This window comes from Procambarus clarkii, chromosome 5 (assembly GCF_040958095.1).
Source record: "Procambarus clarkii isolate CNS0578487 chromosome 5, FALCON_Pclarkii_2.0, whole genome shotgun sequence".
NCBI lineage: Eukaryota > Metazoa > Arthropoda > Malacostraca > Decapoda > Cambaridae > Procambarus > Procambarus clarkii.
The window spans coordinates 28273756-28298571 of record NC_091154.1 but is presented as its reverse complement, the minus strand read 5'-3'; the positions used below and the strand labels follow the sequence as shown (position 1 = coordinate 28298571).

Genomic DNA, 24816 nt, shown 5'->3' with positions numbered 1-24816 from the left:
GGTCGAAGGTCGGTGGCTGTGTGTCAGAAGATGGATGATGAGACCAGTCTGGGTCCAGAAGGCTCGCCCACACATGGGATATATGTGGATGAGTGCGCTGTAGAGGTGAAGGTTGCTTTAACTTTGCGTGCAGAAAATTTTCTGAGCCTCTGCAATTCGATTATTTTCTGCCGCACTTGCCCTTGTGGTGACTTTGCTTCTCCAAGTTGGACGGTCCCAAGCAAGCGACTCCCAAGTGCTGGGGTTGATGTCCTGGTCTTTGAGTGTCACCTTGAGGCAGTCCTCGAGTCGTTTCTTCTGGCCTTCAATTGAACGCATGCCCTGACATAATTCCCCCATACAACAGCTGTTTTGGCAATCGGCTATCAGGCATGCTGACAACCTGGCCTGTCCATCTATCCTGGGTTTTCTTTAAGAGGGGTGAAGACGCTGGGAATACCGGCTCTTTCCAGGACTTCCGTGTCCGGGATTTTGTCCATCCACCTGATGCGGAGGTGTCTGCGGAGACAGCTCAAGTGAAAGTAATTGAGCTGTTTGGCATGTCTGCTGTAGACCGGCCAGGTCACGCTGGCGCAGAGAAGGGTAGAGAGTACTACTGCATGGCAGACCTTCAGTTTGGTAATGGTATGAGATGCTGTCCTTTGATCTGTACACAACTTTTCCATTCCCTTTATCCTATCATCCAATCGTGCTACTCTTTGGTTATTTTTGAGGAGCATGAAATAGACTCATGTGAAGGTGTCCAACAGCCCGATCCCTTAGCCCCCTTCTGTTGTGCTTAGCTATCAAAGAGGTCACTGATAGTCTGACAAGCGAGCTAAACATCTGGTTCCTGGATGATGGTGCTCTCGCCGGAACTCTAGATACCATTATGGGGGATTAAAGAAAATCCAGCAGCAACTATAGACCTCATTCTCTATGCATCCAAATGAGAAATAGTTTCCCCCAACTTAGATATCACTGGCCACATAAGAATTGTTCTTCCGGACATTTGCACTTTTTGAGTCAACTAAGTGTACCCTTCTGGGTGTCCCAGTTGGTCCGCAAACAATCGAGGTGGTCCTGGATGTAAAAATCACTGGCCCAAGAACGATGCAGGACAGGATGACAAGATCGACGCTCATGATGCTCTTTTTCTCCTCACAAAATGCGAATATCTTCCTAAGCTGACTTAATTTTTGAAGTGTTCACCATCCCACACCAGCAGTAAATTAAACGAGTATGACACACCCTTTTGAAGTCCATGCTAGAGAAAGTCCTGAACCTGTTATTGGGTGACTCGATGGGAACAAGCAACCATCCCCCGTAAGATTCGGTGGCCTTTGCGTCTGTACGACCTCCCAGATTGCTCTACTAGCCTTATTTTCCTCCTCCTATGCATCGAATGACCTAATGAGAAAAATCCTACCAGAACATCTGGGTGATTCGGCGGGGACGCACGATTTTGCTTTTATGGAATGTTTAAATCAGTGGGATGCCCTTGTGGCCCTGGCACCCAACATAGATCCAACAGGAAAGCATAAACAGTCCAGCTGAGAGAGCCCAATAATGGAAAAAATAGCTAATGCCATGCTCGATGCTGTAACATTAAATAAGGAGAAAGCCCGCCTCAGAGCGGTGGATTTGAGGCGGGCTGAAGAAAATATCTTCAACAGGCACACTTCTAAATCCAGATACCCTTTATAGCTGTGGCCCTCCGCCTTGGTGCCATAATTCACACTGAATACAAGTGTATTTACAACAGGGTGGTAGCTGACCATTGCGGACTTCATGGGATGCACTATGGAAGCTCTAAGGGCTGGCATGCAAGACTCAACAAAGTCAATGACACATTAAGAGGAGCTTCGCCTCAGATCAAGTGTCCATCAGAGAGAGAACCTCACATCCTAACGGTCCAAAACCCAGACGATCCTGCACTTCGCACAGATGGCATCACAATATACCCCTGGAAGAGGAGCAAGTAAGTTAGTAATTACCAAAAGCAGGCACCAAGCCGGGAAGGCTATGTAGCACCATCAAATGTGCGGAATAATCAGAGGGCACTAAATATCACTAAGGATGCCAATATGAGAACAGAAACGCATAAGGCGAACGATATCAAAAGTATCTGATTCACCAATAATTCTATCGAGGGACAAAGGACCACGAGGGACCGTCGGAAAGCTAGACACACGCTCGTCCTGGAAGACAGGACATTCAACAAGGATATGAATACCTGTAAGAGGAACAATGCAGTTTGGACAATAAGGAGCAGGACGGCGCTCTATTAAGTGTCCGTGAGGTAAGTGTGTATGACTGATACGCAACTTTGCCAGAGCCGTTTCCCACCGCCGGTTACGGTGGTAGGAGTAAGGCCACGGGGACACACTACTCTTAAGAGCACGCAGTTTGTTATCAGTAACAGACGACCAACAACCCTGCCAACGGGCAAGGATGGAGGAATGAATAACTGGGTAAAAGTCGAAATAAGGAATACCTTTACGGGAGATGGGACAAGTGCGGATAGCTTCCTTAGCGGCATCGTCCGCACGCTCATTTAAAGAGACACCAATATGACTGGGAACCCAGCAAAACTCTACCATCTTAAATCTACTGGAAATAAGAAACAGCCAATGTTGAATCTCGACAACTACCAGATGGACTGGATTAAAGGACTCCAGAGCCATGAAGGCACTACGAGAGTCAACTACAACCACAAAGGAGGATTGACAGCGAGAAAGCAGTAGACGAAGAGCATAGAGAAAAGCATAAAGTTCTGCCGTGTAGACGCTAGTCTCTGGAGGCAGGCGACACATCTAGGTGTGGTCAGGAAAAACAACAGAGTAGCCAACACCGTCTGCAAACTTAGACCCATCGGTGAAGATGGAAACGGAGCGGGAGGAAGAGGGGCAAACAGCTAGTGTGGGACTACATATGTGCATCCACCCTCGCTGACAACTATATACACCTCGGTGCTGATCAGGTGGGTGGTGCAGCCAAGCACTGTGGAAATAGCAAAATCAAATCAGTACAGACTACTGGAAAGTCAGTACCCCTTTGATTCATTGTGGAGTCTAGCGAGACTGATATTGATAGTCCATATTGATGTTAAAAGTTTGATAAAGTTCACACTAACTTAAGATTGCAACCAATTTAACATTGACGCATCTAACTGAAATCTAGTGTACCAATGTTACTAAGTTTCATGTACCTGGTGCTTGAGGAGTTTAACTGAGCAGCATCTAGCTGGAGTTTGGAGTGCCAATGGTTACTAAGTTTCCTGTAACTGCAAAAATTGTACACACTTAATGTTATGTGCAGTTTACAGTAAAACTGATGAGTTTTACATCAGATGTTTCCCCTAACACCCCCCCTAGATCCTTTACTGCATTGACTGCGGCCCCTTGTGGCAAATATAGCGAGTAGGGGGGACACCACGAGCCTTACTGTGACATGTAACAGCAACACGTTCCGGTAACACGTCAGAGTAACACGTCAGAGTAACACGCATCAGATGCCGTTGTTTTTGCGTCTGAGAAACGTATGCTCCACGTTCTGGTGGAGGAGAGAGTGGTGGTGGTGGTCAGGTGGGCGGCCCGGGACCTGTTTTCAAAGAAACTAAACCAATTTATGAAGCCGCGAGATCTAAGGACACCTCGATAATTTACGCACCAACGAAAACTTGCCAAACAACAATGCTTTAGATACCACGAAAACTAAAAAAACAACGAGAACTTAAGAAACCACGAAAATTAAAGAAAGAACGAAAATTTTCGGAATCCTGAATATATACGAAACTCCGAAATTTTTGGAAACCACGAAAGCTTTCGAAACCCCAAATTTACGATACAACAAAAGGTTAAGAAACCACGATAACTAAAGATATCACACACATGAGTTAATGTTAAGAAGAGCTGTGTAAATTTCACAGAATTTAACTTATCAGCAGGAGGGAAGGTCTATGGTGATGGTCTTTGGGTGGTGTTCAACAAGAGGGAAGGTCTATGGTGATTGAAATTAAAATTGAAATAAAGTTTATTGAGGTATAAATTCACACGTGAAGGCCACCTGTTAACATGAATAGCCAACTGTTAGCCTGGTAGTCCAGTTATTAATCTGATAGACCAGATGTTAGAATGATAGATCAATTGTTAACGTGATAGACCGGCTGTCAGTCAAATATAATGGCTGTTTACCTTATAGACCAATCCTGTGGCAGCTGGGCACAACGTTTGGCCATCTGGATAATATGATAGTCAAGCCATTACGACTATATAGCACTGGGAAGGGGTCAGGATGAAGCTTTGGGATGAGACGGGGGGAAGGAATGGTGGCCTGACCACTCTGACGGTCGGGGATTGAACGCCGACCTGCATGAAGCGAGACCGTCGCTCTACCGTCCAGCTCAAGTGGACTGTAGTGGTGGTGGGGTCACTCTTGTGAGGTCAGTCAGGCCAGTTGTAACCGGCGCGTAGACTAGTGGGCTACGTCACCAACGTCGTCACACCTCACACTAACCAGTTTTTACGTTGTCCGTCTGGAAGAGTGCCGAGTCATACTACGTCATAACAATGGCCTTACCTGTGATTTACCTGCGGCTGATTTAGATAGTTTTCCTTGACGTCTAGGCCTTAATACTGTGATGATGACTTGATCGGTTAGGCTGTTGCTACCCGGCCAGTTCTCTCCATGTCTCCTCCGTACAAAAAAAAAAAACCTAACTTGAAGCGTCAACATCTCGGCAACCTAATTAACTTACGGCAGCCGATGCTCACTTGTCTTTTAAAGCGTCAGTACTAAGGGACTTTTAATTTCCCTAAACCACCATAATTTTTAGGTCGCGGTCGATTACATAAAAAACTGCAGCGCGTCCATTAATCGAACAGGTTGCCCCCCCCCCCCCCCAGCCATCATAGCCAGGTTAATCCAGTATTTCCAGTAGAACCTGTTTTATAATTCCCTGTTAGATGACGTGAGTGTTTGCTTGTTTATTTATTTATTTATTTATATTAAAGAAGGAACATTGGGTTTATGAGAGTACATATTTTTACATTTATGTAACGCCACTAACACGCAAAGCGTTTCGGGCAGCTCTATGTTTCTCACACGTTGTTAGAGAGGTGTATATTCCTGAGCCTCTAGCTTTTACTGTGCTAAGATGCTAAGACTGGATTTTGTTACCTGTCACCGGAGACTGTGTCTTATTATTTTGTTACCGGAGACTACCTGTTTCATATATTCCTCTTTGTCTGTGCCCCATCATCAAGTATCACTCGTCACCAAGAAAGGAAATGAGAATTTTGCTGTTCTCAAAGCTGTCACACTTGAAACAATTGCCTCCTCCATCAAACATTTAAGATTTCGCGAGCACTGTGTCTACACCGGCGGCTCAGTCCAGTCTTCTACTGGACGAACTGCAGCAGCATATAGGTTTTATAGAAATAATATTTGCACTCAGACTGTCATTGTCAGGTTAAACAACTGGCTGACCTCCATACAAACAGAGCAGGCGACACAACAGCTTAAAGACAGCAGTATATTAAAAAACATAATATTTTGTATATTTAATTGTAATTGAGGAATAATATTTTGTGATTCAAAGTCTGCTCTTCAAGCAATCGAAAATTTCTCCCGGAAGATCGACAGTAAGAACCTCATATTACCAATTATAAATTACCTAATCGTTGCACAGAGTAAAGGGTTTCGAATCTCCATTGTCTGGATACCTTCACACATAAATATAACCCATCATAATGAGACAGATATTGCAGCCAAATTAGCGTGTAACAAGTCTGAAGTTGAATTAGATCTAGGTATCCCCATCTCTGCTGTCAAAACTGTATTGGTCCAAACACTCAGGTCTGATAGGAGAGAAATTACTCACTCCCAACGACCTGAAAGCACCAGTATAAAAAGCTATGATTTGTTCAGATCTGAAACCTATATATATGGGCAGCACAAAACGTCGACCAGACTGTGCGACACAGTGGTTGCCAGGATCAGATTGGGTTACCGTTACCTGTGGCAGGTGGCTACAGGTGACGGGTCTCCCAATCCTGAGCACTCCAGGTGCAAACTCTGTGAGCAGGTACTGGGTGGTGATCACACTCACTACATCACTGAATGCCCAGTTATCAGACCCGTTGGCATGAGGTACCTGGAGCTTGGCTACTATTTTATTCACTCTCGTGTTCTTGATGATATCCTCATATTGTACCCAAAATTTGCCAGTGCCGGCTACTGAACATATGGCCCTGTATGACTAACCATCCTGCGAGATGGAGACTTTTATTATCACCGCTGCCTTATTCACTCTGGTGTTGATGATATAATTATAATGCACCCAGAGTCTGCCAGTGCAGACCTCTTATCACATGCATTTGTATGACTAACCATCCTGTGTGATGGGAACTGTTAGCATCACGTAGCTAGCTTTTTGACACACTGTACTCCCCTTCATATAGTCTAGGGCAGCTGCGCAAATAAAGATATACCTAAATGTGTTAATAACAAATAAAAAGGGGTGGAGAGTGGTCAGTGTGTCGGGGTGGAGGGAGGCCTCTGAGAGAGCAAGGGACTGTTCTCCAGCTGTGAGGCCAGAGCCTCGTATCTCTCGGAGGCCTCGTGCCTCCAGGCCGCCAGCTGGGCCCGCAAGCGGCGGTGAGCGGCCTCCGCTGCCGTCGTCCGCCCGGTGAGATCCGCTCGATCCTCCGCTGTGAGGCGTTTCCGACGACTTGCTTCCTCCCGGCATTCCAGCACCAGCGCGCGGGCCTGCACAGGCACAAACATGGCTAGTGTCACACACCTCATCTTTACTATGATGACCAAACCACACATCATAAAACTACCGTGAACTAGGCTTACACCTCCGATTGCGAAGACCTGAGAGTGAAATACAATTACCTGGTCAAGTCTGTCCTGTAGGAGGTTGGCTCTCAAGGCAAGGCGCTCCCGGAGGTCCTGCAGGCATCTCTCTCTCACCATCTCTGCTCTCTCAGCTGCTCCCTCTCCCTGGAAGAGCGGAGACTAAGTCATAAACATTCCGCCAAGGCTGTGATTCTCCCTTTTCCCAAGAAAGGCAGACGGTATACTTTGTATTACCAAAGCAAAAAGTCCCTCTTTATAGTAACGAACCAGTGAGTTTTCCCTTGTCAGTATCAATGAAATAAATCTTCCTTTTCAGATCCTGATTTAAAATTGTTCAAAAACTGTCTGTAGAGCGCTATTTTGAATTGAGACTGATAGTGTTTCTATTCCCGATGTCATGTACTCTGAATTGTTAACAGTGCCTCTTGAGTTAAATGACCTGTCCTGAAATAGCTATATGTAATGAATTTAAGAAAAGTCTAATATGGCCCCATTGTTTCCGTGTTAATGACTGTGAAAAAACTCAATTTACGTATCTAAATGTAAAACAATAACTCATTGCAGCTCAGCAATTTCAGCTGATTCTGCAAATCACCTTGACCCGTCAGATGAGCTAGGTATCACCAGGAGGCAGCCAAGTACTTGGAGACCAGACAGGTCATAGCAACGTCGTCTTAAACCGGTTCATATAACCCAAATCACCGCGAATAAAAACGCCAGAACACACTCGTCTTGGTCTCTGTGGACAGGTGCACGCTGCTAAACAACAGAACAACTGTACACTCACCTGTAGGATGGGGTAGAAGGTGCCCACTCACCTGTAGGAGGGGTAGATAATGCTCACTCACCTGTAGGAGGGGTAGATAATGCTCACTCACCTGTAGGAGGGGTAGATAATGCTCACTCACCTGTAGGAGGGGTAGATAATGCTCACTCACCTGTAGGACGGGGTAGATAATGCCCACTCACCTGTAGGAGGGGTAGATAATGCTCACTCACCTGTAGGACGGGGTAGATAATGCCCACTCACCTGTAGGAGGGGTAGATAATGCCCACTGACCTATAGGAGGGGTAGATAATGCCCACTGACCTGTAGGAGGGGTAGATAATGCCCACTGACCTGTAGGAGGGGTAGATAATGCCCACTGGCCTGTAGGACGGGGTAGATAATGCCCACTGACCTGTAGGAGGGGTAGATAATGCCCACTGGCCTGTAGGACGGGGTAGATAATGCCCACTGACCTGTAGGAGGGGTAGATAATGCCCACTGACCTGTAGGAGGGGTAGATAATGCCCACTGGCCTGTAGGACGGGGTAGATAATGCCCACTGACCTGTAGGAGAGGTAGATAATGTCCACTGACCTGTAGGACGGGGGAGATAATGCCCACTGACCTGTAGGAGGGGTAGATAATGCCCACTGATCTGTAGGAGGGGGTAGATAATGCCCACTGATCTGTAGGAGGGGGTAGATAATGACCACTGATCTGTAGGACGGGGTAGATAATGCCCACTGATCTGTAGGACGGGGTAGATAATACCCACTGACCTGTGGGAGGGGTAGATAATGCCCACTGATCTGTAGGACGGGGTAGATAATACCCACTCACCTGTAGGAGGGGTAGATAATGCCCACTGACCTGTAGGAGGGGGTAGATAATGCCCACTGACCTGTAAGACGGGTAGATAATGCCCACTCACCTGAAGAACGGGTAGATAATGTCCACTGGCCTGTAGGAGGGGTAGATAGTGTCCACTGACCTGTAGGAGGGGTAGATAATGCCCGCTGATCTGAAGGAGGGGTACATAATGACCACTGATCTGTAGGACGGGGTAGATAATGCCCACTGACCTGTAGAAGTAGATAATGCCCAGTGATCTGTAGGAGGGGTAGATAATGCCCACTGATCTGTAGGAGGGGGTAGATAATGTCCACTCTGACCTGTAGGACGGGTAGATAATGCCCACTGACCTGTAGGAGGGGGTAGATAATGCCCACTGACCTGTAGGACGAGTAGATAATGCCCACTGATCTGTAGGAGAGGTAGATAATGCCCACTGACCTGTAGGACGGGGTTGATAATGCCCACTGACCTGTAGGAGGGGTAGATAATGCCCACTGACCTGTAGGAGGGGGTAGATAATGCTCACTGACCTGTAGGACGAGTAGATAATGCCCACTGATCTGTAGGAGGGGTAGATAATGCCCACTCACCTGTAGGAGGGGGTAGATAATGCCCACTGACCTGTAGGAGGAGTAGATAATGCTCGCTGACCTGTAGGAGGGGTAGATAAGGAGCGATGGTGTCGACGCGACCTTCCTGCTCCTCCCGTCGCTTAGCCAGCATCTCTTCTCTGTGAGCCTCTTCGTACTGCCTCTGTAACACACCTTTACAGGTAAGTAAACACTAATCGTAACACTAATCTCACAGGTAAGATGAATAGGTACTTTCTAGTAACATTTTGAGTTAAATATAATAACTGCAACATAAATTAACTGAGATGATTACACTGGTGAAGATACAATGCCTTATATACTAATATTGGGCCACCAACCTGTCTTCTTACAAATCACGTCTGAAATAGCCGTTTGCACGTACGGCCGAAAACTGACGTAATTCGAAAATAAAAAAAAATGTAAATAAGTTTGGGAATTTTTTTTATCAAAGCAGTTAGTTAAGGGTCCTCTGGTAGGTTAGGAGGGGGAGGAAATTCTCCTAAAGTTTCAAAATGTCATTAAAATCGTTAATTGAAAGTTTTCTCTCCTAACCTAACAGACTAAGCTGGATGACCCAAATAGAAAACGGGACAGTACATTACTTTCGTGAGCCGATTTAATTTCAAATTACGTCAGTTTTTGGCGATAGCGCGCATACGAGCGAAATGCTACGTTATTTTGAGAGGACGGGTAGCACAAGATACAGTGTGAGTTTGAAGCACTAGGTAGGGAACTATGGGATGAAATAAGGTACTTTTTGGTTTTACTTATGTATAGGGGGGATGGGTTGGACAATGTGTTATTTCATTATGGAGTGAGTTGCATAGACTTGGTGCTTTTATTTTCACCTGAACAAGGAGTCTTTACAGGTGTGTATACTGGAAGAGTTAATCCAATTCAGACATATCATTGATCCTGCCAACACTAGTTGAGTAAGGACGCACACACATACGCACCCATGCATGCACGCACACACACATTCACATACACAAAGGCCCCCATTCACATGGGGGCCTGGTAGCCTGGTGGATAGCGCGCAGTACTAGTAATTATGTGGCGCGGGTTCGATTCCCGCACCAGGCAGAAACAAATGGGCAAAGTTTCTTTCACCCTGAATGCCCCTGTTACCTAGCAGTAAATAGGTACGTGGGAGTTAGTCAGCTGTCACGGGCTGCTTCCTGGGGTGTGTGTGGTGTGGTGTAGAGATAGAGAAAAAAGTAGTTAGTAAACAGTTGATTGACAGTTGAAAGGCGGGCCGAAAGTGCAAAGCTCAATCCCCGCAAACACAACTAGGTGAATACACACACAAGGGGAGCCGATGGCTGAGCGGACAGCATGCTGCACACGTGATCCTGTGGTCCCGGGTTCGATGCCGGCGTCGGCGAGAAACGATGGGCAGAGTTTCTTTCACCCTATGCCCCTGTTACCTAGCAGTAAATAGGTACCTGGGAATTAGTCAGCTGTCACGGGCTACTTCCTTCCTGCACGTTCCTGCTTCCTGGGGTGTGTGTGTAGTGTGTGAAAAGAAACAGTTGAGAGGCGGGCCGAAAGAGTAGAGCTCAAACCCCGCAAGCACAACTAGGTGAATACACACACATTCACTCACTCTTGGGGTCTCGCGACTGAGTGGACAGCGTTCTGGGGTCGTAGTCCTAAGTGGCCCGGGTTAGATTCCCAGCCGAGGCAGACACAAATAGTCAGTTTCTTTCACCCTGATGATCCTGTTCATCTAGCAGTAAATGGGTACACGTGATCTAGACAACTGCTACGGGTTGCTTCCTGGGGATGTGTGTGTGTATGTAAATATATGTAGTAGATATAGGAGGAAAAATACAGTAGATTAGTTAGAAAGGCGGGGTCGACATTAAATTAAAGTTTTTTATTCAGGAAAAGTACATACATAGTTGATTTACAAACATAATTTTGGATTTATAGATAGAGCTAGTACATACAATACCTAAAGTCACTAATATGCATAGCGTTTAGGGTTTTCGGCGCTTCAATAACTCGACTCTGCAGGTACAAATAGTCAATACTCACCTGTTTCAGTATGTACTGAACCGTTTCATTCCTGCGGATGTCGAAGATGTGCGGCAGAAGGAGGGTGAGATGTTCCTCGGCCTCCCTGGTCTGTCTGAGAGCTGCCGTCTCCTCCACGGCTCTCCTGGCCGCCTCCTGCGCCGCCACCTCCGCCTCCATCTCCGCCTCCAGCACCCCCCACAGCTCCGGCATGGCGGGCTCCTCCACACTGGGGTCCGGCTGCACCAACACGAAGATAATACGTTGGAAGAGAGTTCTTCTATCTTCAGTAAGTAGACATGTTTTGTTATTGCCAGGGACAAAAAGCCTGTTAGATTTATAGACGTCCACCATGGGCAGCGACGCCCTCCTCACGATGCTGCCCACAACAGTTAAGTAGCTCCCAAGTACTTATTTACGTCTGTGTAAATGGAAACCTCGTGTAGCCATTCCCCCGAGATGCAAGCCACAACAGTTGATTAACTAAGCAAGGGAACGTAACAAACATGTCGATCTAGCCGGGAATCGAACCCAGCACCAATGGATTTGAGTCGACTGGGCTAACTACCACACCACGGGGCAACTAAACAGTACTAACCCCAGCTACAGAACATCCATTAAACAGTGCTCTCATTCAGTTTATCCAGATAAATCCGAGTTACCCAGATTTTGTTGTGCATTTTGGTTTGTGAATTTGTGTTTCTGAAACACAGCGAGGTTGGTAAGCTGTCAAGCATCAGCAACATCACTGAATGGATTTGAAGGCTAAACCAAACTAGGGATTCTCATGTCACTAGAGTCACAGTGCGCATCGTTAGCTTTCTGCCTCACTGTTCATGGTGGTAGTTAAATACACCATAACATGGTTTGGTGCTGGGCTCAAATCCCATCAACCTGTGGAGGGTTATTATGGGCCAAACATCTAGGACATTTGTTGACCAAACCACACTTCTGAAAGTGATGGGTGTGGACACAATCGACTTGAGAATGGTCCATGACGGACCAAAACGTCGTCGTCCCTTCACTTTCTAGTGTGTGATTTGGTCAATATATTTCAGCCACGTTATTGTGACTCCTCGTCTGCATCTAGTACACTTTAGTCCTGAACATAGTCCAGGACTAAAGGAAAGATTCAGTGCATATACACTGAGAACTGGTATACACCTCTCAGGGTATACGTTACTAAAGACAATGTAGGACAGTGGAGGAGCGGACCTGGAAGCCTTGGGTCATGTCTGGGGTGAGGTCTGCCGGGCGGCCGCTAGGGGGCTTGACGAAGGACCTAGTAGGCTGCAGAAGGCGATGACGGCCGTAGTGGTACACCAGCAGGATTCTTCCCTCACTCACTTCAAACACTCTGCGCTGGACCGCCCTGTGAGGCTCTACGTCATCCGGACACCCGAACTCCTCTTCGATTCTCTGTTGAGAAAGCACTTGATTATCTATTTAAAAAGTAATTGAGCGGTAAGCGTTCGACCCTCTGTTGAAAAAAACATTCAGTCCTTTATTAAAGAGGTTCTATCTTCTGATGAGAAGGAATCGATCTTCTTTTGAGATAGCATTCGATCCTCTATTCAAAGAGTCTAAGATCCTTTATTACATAAACACTCGGTCTTGTATTGTAAACAAAATAATTATCTGCAAATCATTTCTAAAATATCCCATTCATTTTTGTCTCAAAAAATATAATTAATTATACTTAAAAATTAGATGTAAACTTACAATTGCAAGATTGCAGAAGTACGGACGTACGACTTAACGTACACTGCAGCAGGCCTTATCACCTATATAAGGCAGCTCTTATACCTATCCAAACTCACTCATAAATACGTCTATCTCTAAATAGACAGTATAACCATTCCAATTCCCAAGTCTAATCAAGGGAATACTTTCCGCCCAATTTCCCTTACTAGCTGCATTTGCAAAACATTCGAGAGAATGGTCCTAAACCGTCTCCTCCATAGACTAAGAACCATGTTATCCCCCCAGATATATGGCTTCATGCATGGAAGGAGTGTGCATCACTCCATCACCACCTTTCTTACCCTGCACACTGACAAGTCATATACCACCTTCCTAGAGCACAAGTCTGCCTTTAATATTGCGACATGTTATCTCGAGTGAGCTTGTGAGAATGAATATTGGTGGTCGGCTTTTTTGTTGGATCAGAGCTTACTTATCCAACAGGAAGTCATCTGTATTATTCCAGGGGCATAGGAGTGTAACAAGAGACTTCGAACTAGGCACCCCACAGGGAGGTATCCTCAGCCCTACCTCATTTAATATCTTAATAAACACGCTGTTAAACTCTGTACCGAGCAAACCCAACGTGCACATCATTAGTTACGCTGATGACACACAGAACACTTTTAACTCTGTATTAGACTCATGTCAGGACCTAGGTTTAGTCATCTCAGCAGAAAAAACAAAGATACAAAATCGGCGCCCACCCAGGCAGAGAGGAGCTGTTCGCAAGATGCAACTGTCTGATGGCTCCCAGCTTGACTATGTAAACAGATTCAAATACCTTGGCCTTGAGGTGCCACTGTATGGTCCTGTTGTATTCAGACTCTCTCGTCAGTATAAAGAGAGGCTCCGAGCTCTCAAGGCTGTTGCAGGTTATCACTCAGGCTATGGTGCCAATGTCAGAATTGTCAAAATAATGTATCTTGCATTCGTCAGATCTTTAGTGGATTATGCTGCACCTCTGCTTGCCTATATGCCTGAAAGAAAGCTTGGAGGGCTTGAAAAATTACAGAACGAAGCCTTGAGGATAATCCTTGGGTGCCCTCGTACCACAAAGATACTTAACATGAGAAAGGAACTTAATATTCCGAGCGTTGTTGATCGTGTTACTGAAATTAACTGTCAAACTGGTATAAATATACTTAGGCTAACTCATCCTAACCTTTACACAGAAGCACTCCAGAATTTCTTTATTGAAGGTCAACATTGTTCCAAATGGATAACTAAAACTGGAACTGAACTCAGAATGTTTCAGATTTATAACTTAGCACTTTCCTACACCGTGGGAGACCTGCGACCAGAGCCATATGAATGGGTTGAAAAATGGGGCCTGTGTTAATTAAGACCTTACATTAAAGGGCTGAAATAGGAGCTGTATTACTAAAGGTTTGACCTGGATGGGTTGAAATGGGTTGTGTGGTATTGAAGGTTTGACCTGGATGGGTGAGGACGGTGTAGGGTCAGCGGTAGTGAAGGTGACGGTCCTGGCCAGCAGGAGGTCAGGTCGCTGGTCAAACTCCTCCCGCCACACCGTGGCGCCAATCACCCGGCTCCTGCGCCATAATAACATGTTACATACACCAACACGAAACACTGGATAACAAATAACACAATGACATCACAATAACGTGATACATATGTGAGAACATTTTTTGGAAGTCGACGGCAGGATCGAAGACGGATCGAACCTGTGTCCTGGGTACTCAGAACGATGTTTCGATCCCGCCGTCCTGCTCCATAGATTTTCTCAAACTGGGTAAATTTATTAGTCAGAAAAATCGTGAGTAAATGTTAATGAAATCATTTTGTAGCTGAATGCTCCATGGTAGGCCAGGTGGAGGCGCTCTGTGGATATACAGCTGCATGACATCTTCCTCTACTCTGAAGTTAATTTTTTCTTTGAATCTTCCTAGAGTTTGGTTGGATCATCCCTGTAAGAGGGATAATCCCTGTTAGAGGGACCATTCCTGTTAGAAGGATCATCTCTGTTAAAGGGATAATCCATGTTAGAGTGATCATCCCTCGCGTTATCAAACCTTCAGCTTCACTATCTTTCAACCTGTACCCTCGTGGTAATCACTTCAAACCCACTACATAATTAGAGCTATTATTAACTCTCTATCGTTGGTTAGGTATTTTAGGTTAGGATAAATTTGATTAGGTTAGGGTAGATTTGTTTAGGTTTAGTTAGGTTCATTACCAGTTTACAAGTAGACTATTATGGGGGCCTAATATGCTTTCAGACCATCAAAAATATCTAGATAACTATTGAGGTGCTTTAAGAGGGAAGTTGATTTCTCAGCATAATTAATTAGACCTGAGAACGGGCTGCTTAGTTGATCCCGACTGTGACATAATAAAATGACTGTGACGTAACAAGATGACAGATGTAACAAAATGCCTGTCATGTTACGAGATGACTGACGTACAACGATGACCGACGTAACGAGAGATAACTGTGACGTCCGAAGATAACAGATGCAACAAGAGAGAACTAAAATATAAAAGAATGACTGTCGATGGAAATTAAGCAGGAAAATGATGAAAATATAGACAATATTTGATGGTGACAAACCATCAAAAGTGATAATATTTTATGCTAATCACACAATACTACACAGAGCCGACACGTCCTGTCTAGTACATGGAACCTTTGTTCCTAGCAGGGTGTAGAGTGTAGGTGCCAAGGGTGCCTCAATTGGTAAGGTGTAGGGAGAATGCCTCAACTGGGAAGACGTAGGAAGAGTGCCTTACCAGGAAAAAGAGAAAACAGAGTGCCTGAACTCACCTGAGAGCGTCTACTCTGAACTTGGAGTGGAACTGGAAGACCTCATCCCTGGAGGAGTGAGCAGAGCCGTCCCCTACAGGCGCCAGGGCCGGGTTGTCCATACCGTCAGGGCGCACCCTGGCGGCCAGGGACCCGGGACACCTCCAGTACTCATGACCTGTCCTCAAAGTAATAATATTTATAATAATAATAATAATAATAATAATAATAATAATAAGACACAAAGGTCTGGTGTGCAAGCAAAAGCAATTTCGGGTTGACGGCGATTTCCTGCTTCTTGAAAATGAAACGAGCAACCTCTTCACTCCCGAGTTGTGGCGACATATTTCAAGCCGGCTTTCAGACGGTGTGGCACCGGGTAGTGTGGCCTCGGGTAGTGTGGCCTCGGGTAGTGTGGCCCGGGGTAGTGTGGCCTCGGGTAGTGTGGCCCGGGGTAGTGTGGCCTCGGGTAGTGTGGCCTCGGGTAGTGTGGCCCGGGGTAGTGTGGCCTCGGGTAGTGTGGCCTCGGGTAGTGTGGCCTCGGGTAGTGTGGCCCGGGGTAGTGTGGCCTCGGGTAGTGTGGCCTCGGGTAGTGTGGCCCGAGGTAGTGTGGTCCCGGGGTAGTGTGGTGTCGTTCATTTAACCAGAGGATTTGGGGTAGGTTAGCGAGAGATGACGTTCACTAAACGGAGGTTTCTGGCTTACGTTTGAGCGTGTCCTTCCTGGTGGAGGCGAAGGTCTCGGTGACCGACCCGTGGAGGAGGTGGGTCTCCCTCGTCAGTAGACAGTCCGCCCGCTGCTCGAACTGCTCCCGGACCTCCTCCGTCGAACCTGTAACGTGTTACATTCTTTGTTTATTTAGTGCTTTGTAAACTCCATACCCCATATCCTGTGGGTAGTGCTGGAAAGAATATTAAGGGGCCCCCAATACCCATATCCTGTGGTCGGAAAAGTTACTGAGAAATACGATGGGTTCAGGAAATGGCCCCCCAATTTTCAACATCGTAATTTTCATTATTGGTCAGCCAGTTATACAAAGAGTTGTCATTGGTGTTATATTTGTGTTCAAGTTACACGGACAGTCAGTAGTCTGAGTACAGTACTGTAGCTGATATTACAGTGGTCATGAGGTAGGCAGGTAAGAGGAGCAGGCCCGGCCAGCGTACAGTGTGTGTACTATCTACATTAGTCGCCTATTGTAGATAGTACACTATTTTCTGCAAGATGTACCAGATGAAAGGAAACTTTCACAAATATCGGTCTTGCCATAGTCCTGTAACGACAGGTGTGGTGAGAGAGAGGTGTGGTGAGAGACAGGTGTGGTGAGAGAGAGATGTGGTGAGAGAGAGGTGTGGTGAGAGACAGGTGTGGTGAGAGGTGTGTGGTGAGAGAGAGGTGTGTGGTGAGAGAGAGGTGTGTGGTGAGAGACAGGTGTGTGGTGAGAGACAGGTGTGTGGTGAGAGACAGGTGTGGTGTGAGACAGGCTGGAGACTCACCAGTATTGGAGAAGAGCGTGAGTATGAGTGTGGCTCCCCGCTGGTGAGAGAAGTGTGAGTAGCGACGAGCCACTACTCTCTTGTATACCTCTTCTCTCCACCCTCCTGGAAATCTCTTCTCCAGCGCTGAAATGTGTGATAATACAACACCTTAATGCAACAAATACATCAATCTTAACATTGATAAGACTGCGTTTTAAATATGGCCTCTAAATCAAACAATATTTATATAATAACAATAACAATTTTTATTTGCAAGAAGGTACTGTAGCGAGTATATTATTAGCATAATATACTCGCTACAGTGAGAATATTATGCTAATAATATACTCGCTCCACTCATCATGAAAATAGAGATCAGGTGTATAAACTCACCTTCCTCCGTGACTGAGACAGGTTTGGCGCGAGTCTTCGGCACTTTGAGGGACGGCTTAGTGACTCTTGTTGGAACTGGCGTCGCTGGAGATGCGCCGCCTAGCGCTGGGTGCCCCGACCCCTCGCTGCCTGCTGCTGCTGGGGCCGGATGGTGGTGGTGGCCAGCTGGTGTGGATGGCTGGTGGGTATCTGGTGTGGGTGGTTGGTGGCCAGCTAGCGTGGCTGGATTGTGGGTAGTTGGTGTGGATGGTGGTTGAATATCTGGTGTGGATGGCTGGTGGGCAGCTGTTGGATGGTGTGAGTCAGGATCAAGGCGAGGCGAGCCTTGAGATGGGTGGGGTTGATCAGCCTCAATCAGAGGCATCCACACACTCCGATCTGAGAGGTCAAACTATATAACCATTACCCACAATATACACACACAGATAACGCGAATATATATCAATGAGAAAGTCAACAGGAGCCGTGATGAAGATTCGAACCTATACGTCGGGTACCGCCAGACACACGCTCTAGACGACTAGACCACGACATAGGCCAAAATGTAATGGACAATATCGAGGCCCAGAAGTCTAGGGCGTGTGTCTGGGAATATTCAGCGCACACGTTCGAATCTCCATCACGGCTCTTGTGGATTTTCTCGCCTATAATATTTATCTTATCCTTGCAATGTCCAAAATCCTAACTCACAATGTTTGTAATCCTAAGTCATAGTATATCACCTAAATAATGATGTAAATGCGTTTTCACTTATATCACATGTTAAAATATATCAACTCAGCTGCTAGACGCAGTTATATTTGGATATTATAATTTACATTTTGAAGCTTCAATATAAATCAACTAATCTATTTGATAAAACACTTGACATTACCAACGCCCATCACAATGTTTTCCCCTTTACTACACCCGTCAGGGGTTAAGGGGAAAATATACATATGTTACGGTAAAAGGGAAATCCACCCTTGTCGTTAAAGGGAATAATCAACACCTGATACTCACTGAGTCTGAGAACAGGAGGCGAGGTAACCAGAGTCATACGTGAACCTACCATGTCAGGGGAGATGGGTTGATCGTACTTGGTGCAGGCCCAGTAGTTGGTGTTGTCGAAGACAGCGTGGATGCCGCTGTAGGGAAGAGCCTGAGAGGAGCCTAGGAGAAGCATGCGGCCTGTAGCGGGTTCCACGAAGGTGGGGGTGGCCACCTGTCGCCCAGGAGGCAGCACCACCACCCAGAAATGCAGGTGAGGTGTCTCAGGGCCTTCCCTTTCCCCTCTACCAGTCCACCATTGCTGGGAATCGAAACAGTTCAATAAGAAATCATCTTGACATATCTGACCCAATAAATGACTCAACACAGTTTCTCAAGAGGGGGATCTTGCCCCACAAATATGCAATCGGTCTACACAAGCATTTCGAGGCAGTCTTATATCATGCTCTTAGGATTTGATTCTACACAACATTAATGGTTGTGAGAATCAAAACTTTTTACATGTTAATATAACTAGTAATTAATTGATTATGAGTTCTCCCCCGATTCGTGGGTTTCTGGACAAGGGATCCATCGCCTGGCCGTGTGTTTCCTAACACAGTTATGGGTTTCTTTACCTAGTTGTGGGCATCCTGGTACATCCTGCAACTGGTACTCTGAGAGAGAACTATCAACATCAGAGGCCCGAGACTGTTCAACACGCTTCCACTACACATAAGGGGCATAACTGGCCGACCCCTCACAGTGTTCAAGAGAGAACTGGATAAGCACCTCCAAAGGATACCTGATCAACCAGGCTGTGACTCGTACGTCAGGCTGCGAGCAGCCGCGTCCAACAGCCTGGTTGATCAGTCCGGCAACCAGGAGGCCTGGTCGACGACCGGGCCGCGGGGACGCTAAGCCCCGGAAGCACCTCAAGGTAAGGTAACCTCAAGGTATCCTCACCTGAGCATGGGCATCAGGGGCGTGGTGGTGCTTGTGGAGGTGTTGGAGGTGGGCGGCACGTCGACGCTTCGCCCGTTCCTCCATGATGAGAAGGTAGCGACTCTTCAGGTCTGGTGGTGGTCTCACGCTGTACTTGGAGGGGCCGGCCTCCACCTGGTCCTCGCCCTCCTGCAGGACACCCCGCAAGCACGAACACACATTAAATACAATATACATAAAATTCCCTCCTTGCCGATTTATATTATTTTTTCACGTGGCTATTTCCAATCAATCTCATAACTGACTGAGAGAGAGAGAGAGACTCTTACGGTATGGTGGTGGATGAGATAGGGGCAGGGAAGATGGGAGGTGTCCCTGGCCACCAGGGCGGGCCTGGCAGCGCCCTGCACCACCAGGGCGTGGTACCCCGCCCCCAGGAGCACGGAGACCAGCACCAGGGCACACTCTACCCCAATACCCTCCTGGCTCCTCACCACCACTGCCGGGGACCTCACCCTGCTGGGCTGATACACTTAACACTGAATACACTTGAAATCTTACAATATAAGACACCTTGATATTGAAACCTGGAAATTCCAGTAATTATCTAAGATTGTTTTACACTGATTGTATAATAAGCTTAGCAAATATTGTTCAGATACTGATTCTACGCGAGGGGTGTAGGTGGGTACGTGAGGGGGAGTGGGTGAAGGTGGGAACGTGAAGGGAGTGGGTGTAGGTGGGTACGTGAGGGGGGTGGGTGTAGGTGGGTACGTGTGGGGGGGTGGGTACGTGTGGGGGGGTGAAGGTGGGTACGTGAGAGGGGTGGGTGTAGGTGGGTACGTGAGGGGGGGTGGGTGTAGGTGGGTATGTGAGGAGGTGGGTGTAGGTAGGTACGTGAGGGGGGGTGGGTGTAGGTAGGTACGTGAGGGGGGGGTGGGTGTAGGTGGGTACGTGAGGAGGTGGGTGGGTACGTGAGGGGGGTGTAGGTGGGTACGTGAGAGGGGTGGGTGTAGGTGGGTACGTGAGGGGTGGGTGGGTGTAGGTGGGTACGTGAGAGGGGTGGGTGCAGGTGGGTACGTGAGGGGGGGGGTGGGTGTAGGTGGGTACGTGAGAGGGGTGGGTGTAGGCACGTGAGGGGGGGGGTGTAGGTGGGTACGTGAGAGGGGTGGGTGTAGGCACGTGAGGGGGGGGGGTGGGTGTAGGTGGGTACGTGAGGGGGGGGTGTAGGTGGGTACGTGAGGAGGTGGGTGTGGGTGGGTACGTGAGGGGGGATTGGTGTAGGTGGGTACGTACCAGAGTGGGCGGTGGGCGGGGCGGCGTGTAGGAGATGAGATCAGCCAAGACTGCAGCAGCATCCTCCAGGGCCAACAACTGCGGGTGTGGCGCGGGTGACGGCACCACCAGGCTCACCACACCCACCTGCAACACACAGTTCAAGTTCACAGGACTGGAGTCACACTCGAGCCCTCGCGGAAGAAGCGATCAACTGGTAATAATTAAATGCTCCAATGTGTTTCTGTGAATAATACAATTTCTCCCACACTACCCATCAACATTGGTGTTCCCCAGGGCAGCATACTTGGCCCTCTCCTCTTTCTCATCTACATTAATGACCTTCCAAATGCCTCCCAACACCTCAAACCAATTCTATTTGCTGACGACACAACCTTCATTTACTCCAGTCCTGATCCCCTTGCTCTAAATGCCACAGTAAATACTGAGCTTAATAAAGTCCATCTGTGGCTAACTGCCAACAAACTCACCCTTAACATTGACAAAACGTTCTATATTCTGTTTGGCAATAAATCCTCTAATCAAATAAATCTCAAAATAAACAATACCCAAATTTGTAACAAATTAGATGGCAAATTCCTTGGCATTCTCATTGACCACAAGCTGAATTTCCAGGGACACATTCTAAACATATCAAAAAAAGTTTCAAAAACTGTGGGCATTCTTTCTAAGATCAGATATTATGTACCACGCCCTGCCCTGGTGACTCTCTATTACTCCCTTATCTATCCATATCTCAACTATGGTATTTGTGCTTGGGGCTCTACTACCCAAAATCACTTACGTCCTCTAATTACTCAACACAAAGCTGCTATTAGGACAATATCCAATTCTGGCCCCAGACATCACTCGGTACCCCTACTCAAATCTCTGAATATGTTAGACATTAAGTCACTGCACATTCTCTCATGTGTATTATACATATATAAAACGCTAAACTATAATGCCAATCCTGATCTCAAAAGCTTCATAGAAGGTTGTAACAGAACCCATGAGCACCACACCAGAAATAAATACAGTTTTGATATTCCTAGAGTACGACTTAATCAAACCAGAAATGCTCTACAAATCAAGGGGCCCAGAATGTGGAATGACCTTCCCAACCATGTTAAAGACAGTACCTCTCTCAACCAGTTTAAGTTAAAAACGAAGCTATACCTAATAAATTCCCTGTAACCCACCTTACCCCTCTGTTGTCAACCCATGTATGTTTTTTGTTTTTTTTGTTTTTCAAATCAACGCTGTTTGAATGTAATTTTCTGTAATAATTTGTAATTGTAATTGTGCTGCTTTTTCAACAATGTTCCCCCCTCTTTTACCTCTATTTTTATATGTACTCAACACATCTTATTCTTTTTACCCATTAGTTTTAAGCTTTAGTCAGTAGTGTTTTTTCCTGCCCGAAACGCTTTGCGTAATAGTGGCTTTAGGCATTGTATGTACTAGCTCTTTCTATAAAGCCAACAAACTTTGTAAAATCTCTTTATGTATGTACCTTACCTAAATAAAAATTATTATTATTATTATATTATTATAAATCTTAGATATTAATCTGAAGACTCTCAAGACAACCTCACGTCAGTTTACAGTTTATTACTATGTTTTTAAAGACTCTGAGCTACTAGAGACAGCTTAAATATTTCCGACAGCTCGGAAAACATCATCAGGGCAAATGAGGGGGACCTTTGACAAGCCGACGGCTTCCTGTCCTCATCGAGGCCACTAGAGTGTCAGTGGCCCTCAGGTAAATTCAGGTAAATATTCATGATAGATTAAATATTGATTCTGGGACACCAGTGCTGAGGGTCATTACATAATTACCCAAAACTGCTGTAGTAGCTGTGTAGGTCGTTGTTTTGCTCCAGCGCCCGGTCAGGCCCTAGAGCTAAAGCCACTATAGGGGCTCACACGCAACACAAAATGATTGATTGACTGACTGATTTATTAAATAAGCTCAGTAGAAGAGCTTTCAGTAGTAACAGGTGGACCCATTGTTCAATAAACACCATTAATACATTTGATATCACAAGTACAATCACTGAGAAATGTGTCAAGGAAATACATGCAGACTTTGTTATGCAAGCCCCTTGGGAATCGCTGCCAGCAAACTTGAGATTATGGCTCTTCAAGGAGAAGGAATCAGACTAAGCGCTCACATCTGCTATGCATCATTGTATAAATAAATATAGAAGCAAACTTGGTATCTGACGGCTTCACCTAGCAAACAGATGTTACCTTTTCAAAATGTTTTCAAACATTCATTTACTAAACACTGACAACACGTTTACCATCCATCATATTCGAGAAATGCCACAGAAACGTTACAACAAGAACATTTATGCGACGACATCCATCTGACCACACATGTTTGGCATTAATGCAAACACTCAAACGCCAAGGTCGCCGAACATTGATGCCAAGTCATATAGAAATACAGGTGGCCTGGCTTTATATATATATATATATATATATATATATATATATATATATATATATATATATATATATATATATATATATATATATATATATGTCGTACCTAATAGCCAGAACGCACTTCTCAGCCTACTATTCAAGGCCCGATTTGCCTAATAAGCCAAGTTTTCATGAATTAATGTTTTTTCGTCTACCTAACCTACCTAACCTAACCTAACCTAGCTTTTTTTGGCTACCTAACCTAACCTTACCTATAAATATAGGTTAGGTTAGGTTAGGTAGGCTTGGTTAGGTTCGGTCATATATCTACGTTAATTTTAACTCCAATAAAAAAAATTGACCTCATACATAGAGAAAAGGGTTGCTTTATCATTTCATAAGAAAAAAATTATAGTAAATATATTAATTCAGGAAAACTTGGCTTATTAGGCAAATCGGGCCTTGAATAGTAGGCTGAGAAGTGAGTTCTGGCTACTAGGTACGACATATATATATATATATATATATATATATATATATATATATATATATATATATATATATATATATATATATATATATATATATATATATATATATATATATATAAAATATCTGGTAAGATGGCAATTAAGTCAAAATTTGCCTTAATTTACATCTCGAAGTGAATTAATTAACATGATTGCAAATATTATCATCTCTCGTCCATTATGGCATATAATATAAGTCAATATCGCGATAGGTTCCCACCGTGACACCATCCTCATTCTCTGGCATCAGGAGCAGCACTGGCCCCCGGGGGTACAGAGAATTATACCGCCTCCTGTAACTCGCTATGTGGTTTAACAGTTCGTCTTCAGCTGCTTTGATAGATTGACTGGCATCTGTTCCACTTCCCCACATTGATACATGTACTGCAAGGCACTATAAAGTACTATACAGTATGTATGCGGCAGCTCTAAGGCGTGCTGTGTATATCCGGAGGCAGTTACTATAGCAACCAGGACGCTACGCTTGGAGGATAACACACATAAAGCTTTATTACTTTCGTTCTATATATGCAATATTTTAAAACTTATTTTCTTTCTTATTCATTTTTAATGTATAGATATTAATGCGCTGTACATGATTATACAAAAATAGTAATGCATGTTGTATTAATACAGCCAATGCATGTCTGTATAAACAAAAAACATTATATATGTATAGTAGTTATAATTAGTTCTGGTTTCCTATATATATAGTCGGGCATATATAGGATCAAACGTTTTCGGTGAGGAAAAGCAACTATATATTTATTTATTTATATACAAGAAGGTACATTTGGTTTATGAGAGTATATAGCATTGATGTTTTTAGATTTTTTTTTAAATAACTACAATTTTTAGAGTTCAGTCAGGAGGAATGGCTGAGTTGCCTCCCATTTCATGTTCTCTCCTGATTCCATTTATAACTTTTTTATTATTATTATTAACAAGCTTAGGTATACACATCAATGTGCTGCTACCCTATTCTGTATGAAAGATTACACAGTGTAGATAAAAAAAACTAGCTATAAGTTCATCTAATATTCCCATCTCACAGGATGGTTAGTCATTATAACTAACCATCCTGTGAGGTGGGGATATTAATTCATTCAAGTTTATTGTATATATAAACCAGCTATAAGTTCATCAGATAAATTTATAGCTAGTTTTTTGTTTACACTTTCTAATCCTTCATATA

General features: G+C 45.2%; 2 protein-coding genes and 1 long non-coding RNA gene across 3 annotated transcripts; all 3 read right to left on the bottom strand.

Moving 5' to 3' along the window:
- Window positions 1-5531: 5531 nt before the first annotated feature.
- Window positions 5532-7142, bottom strand: LOC138352423 (uncharacterized). The gene is made up of 2 exons (XR_011222799.1): window positions 6883-7142; window positions 5532-6750 (listed from the first exon to the last, which is right to left on the bottom strand). It is a non-coding gene; the product is annotated as an uncharacterized lncRNA (long non-coding RNA).
- Window positions 7143-7325: 183 nt separating this feature from the next.
- On the bottom strand, window positions 7326-19485 carry LOC123765848 (uncharacterized). Its single transcript, XM_069303314.1, has 15 exons — window positions 19402-19485; window positions 18412-18799; window positions 18073-18110; window positions 17467-17857; window positions 17092-17217; window positions 16301-16426; window positions 15617-15773; window positions 14210-14381; window positions 12298-12501; window positions 11104-11322; window positions 9001-9223; window positions 8547-8724; window positions 8210-8363; window positions 7877-8027; window positions 7326-7357 (listed from the first exon to the last, which is right to left on the bottom strand). Exons 1-15 carry the CDS (start codon window positions 19483-19485, stop codon window positions 7326-7328), a joined length of 2643 nt encoding a protein of 880 aa, XP_069159415.1.
- lobo (lost boys) lies at window positions 19005-24053 on the bottom strand. The gene is made up of 3 exons (XM_069304907.1): window positions 23842-24053; window positions 20677-20802; window positions 19005-19904 (listed from the first exon to the last, which is right to left on the bottom strand). The coding sequence occupies exons 1-3, from the start codon at window positions 23992-23994 to the stop codon at window positions 19659-19661; spliced, it is 525 nt and encodes a 174-aa protein (XP_069161008.1). The 5' UTR covers window positions 23995-24053; the 3' UTR covers window positions 19005-19658.
- Window positions 24054-24816: the final 763 nt, after the last annotated feature.

Coding starts and splice junctions, on each gene's coding strand:
- LOC123765848 (XM_069303314.1), bottom strand. CDS start 19,485: ATGGAGGAACGGGCGAAGCGTCGACGTGCCGCCCACCTCCAACACCTC. Junction 18,800..19,401: donor CCCCTGATGCCCATGCTCAG/GTGAGGATACCT, acceptor TTATTGGGTCAG/ATATGTCAAGATGATTTCTT. Junction 16,427..17,091: donor CACGCTCTTCTCCAATACTG/GTGAGTCTCCAG, acceptor AACACGTTACAG/GTTCGACGGAGGAGGTCCGG.
- lobo (XM_069304907.1), bottom strand. CDS start 23,994: ATGTGGGGAAGTGGAACAGATGCCAGTCAATCTATCAAAGCAGCTGAA. Junction 20,803..23,841: donor AGAATGAGGATGGTGTCACG/GTGGGAACCTAT, acceptor TGTGTGTTGCAG/GTGGGTGTGGTGAGCCTGGT. Junction 19,905..20,676: donor CCCGCCCACCGCCCACTCTG/GTACGTACCCAC, acceptor TAAGTGTATCAG/CCCAGCAGGGTGAGGTCCCC.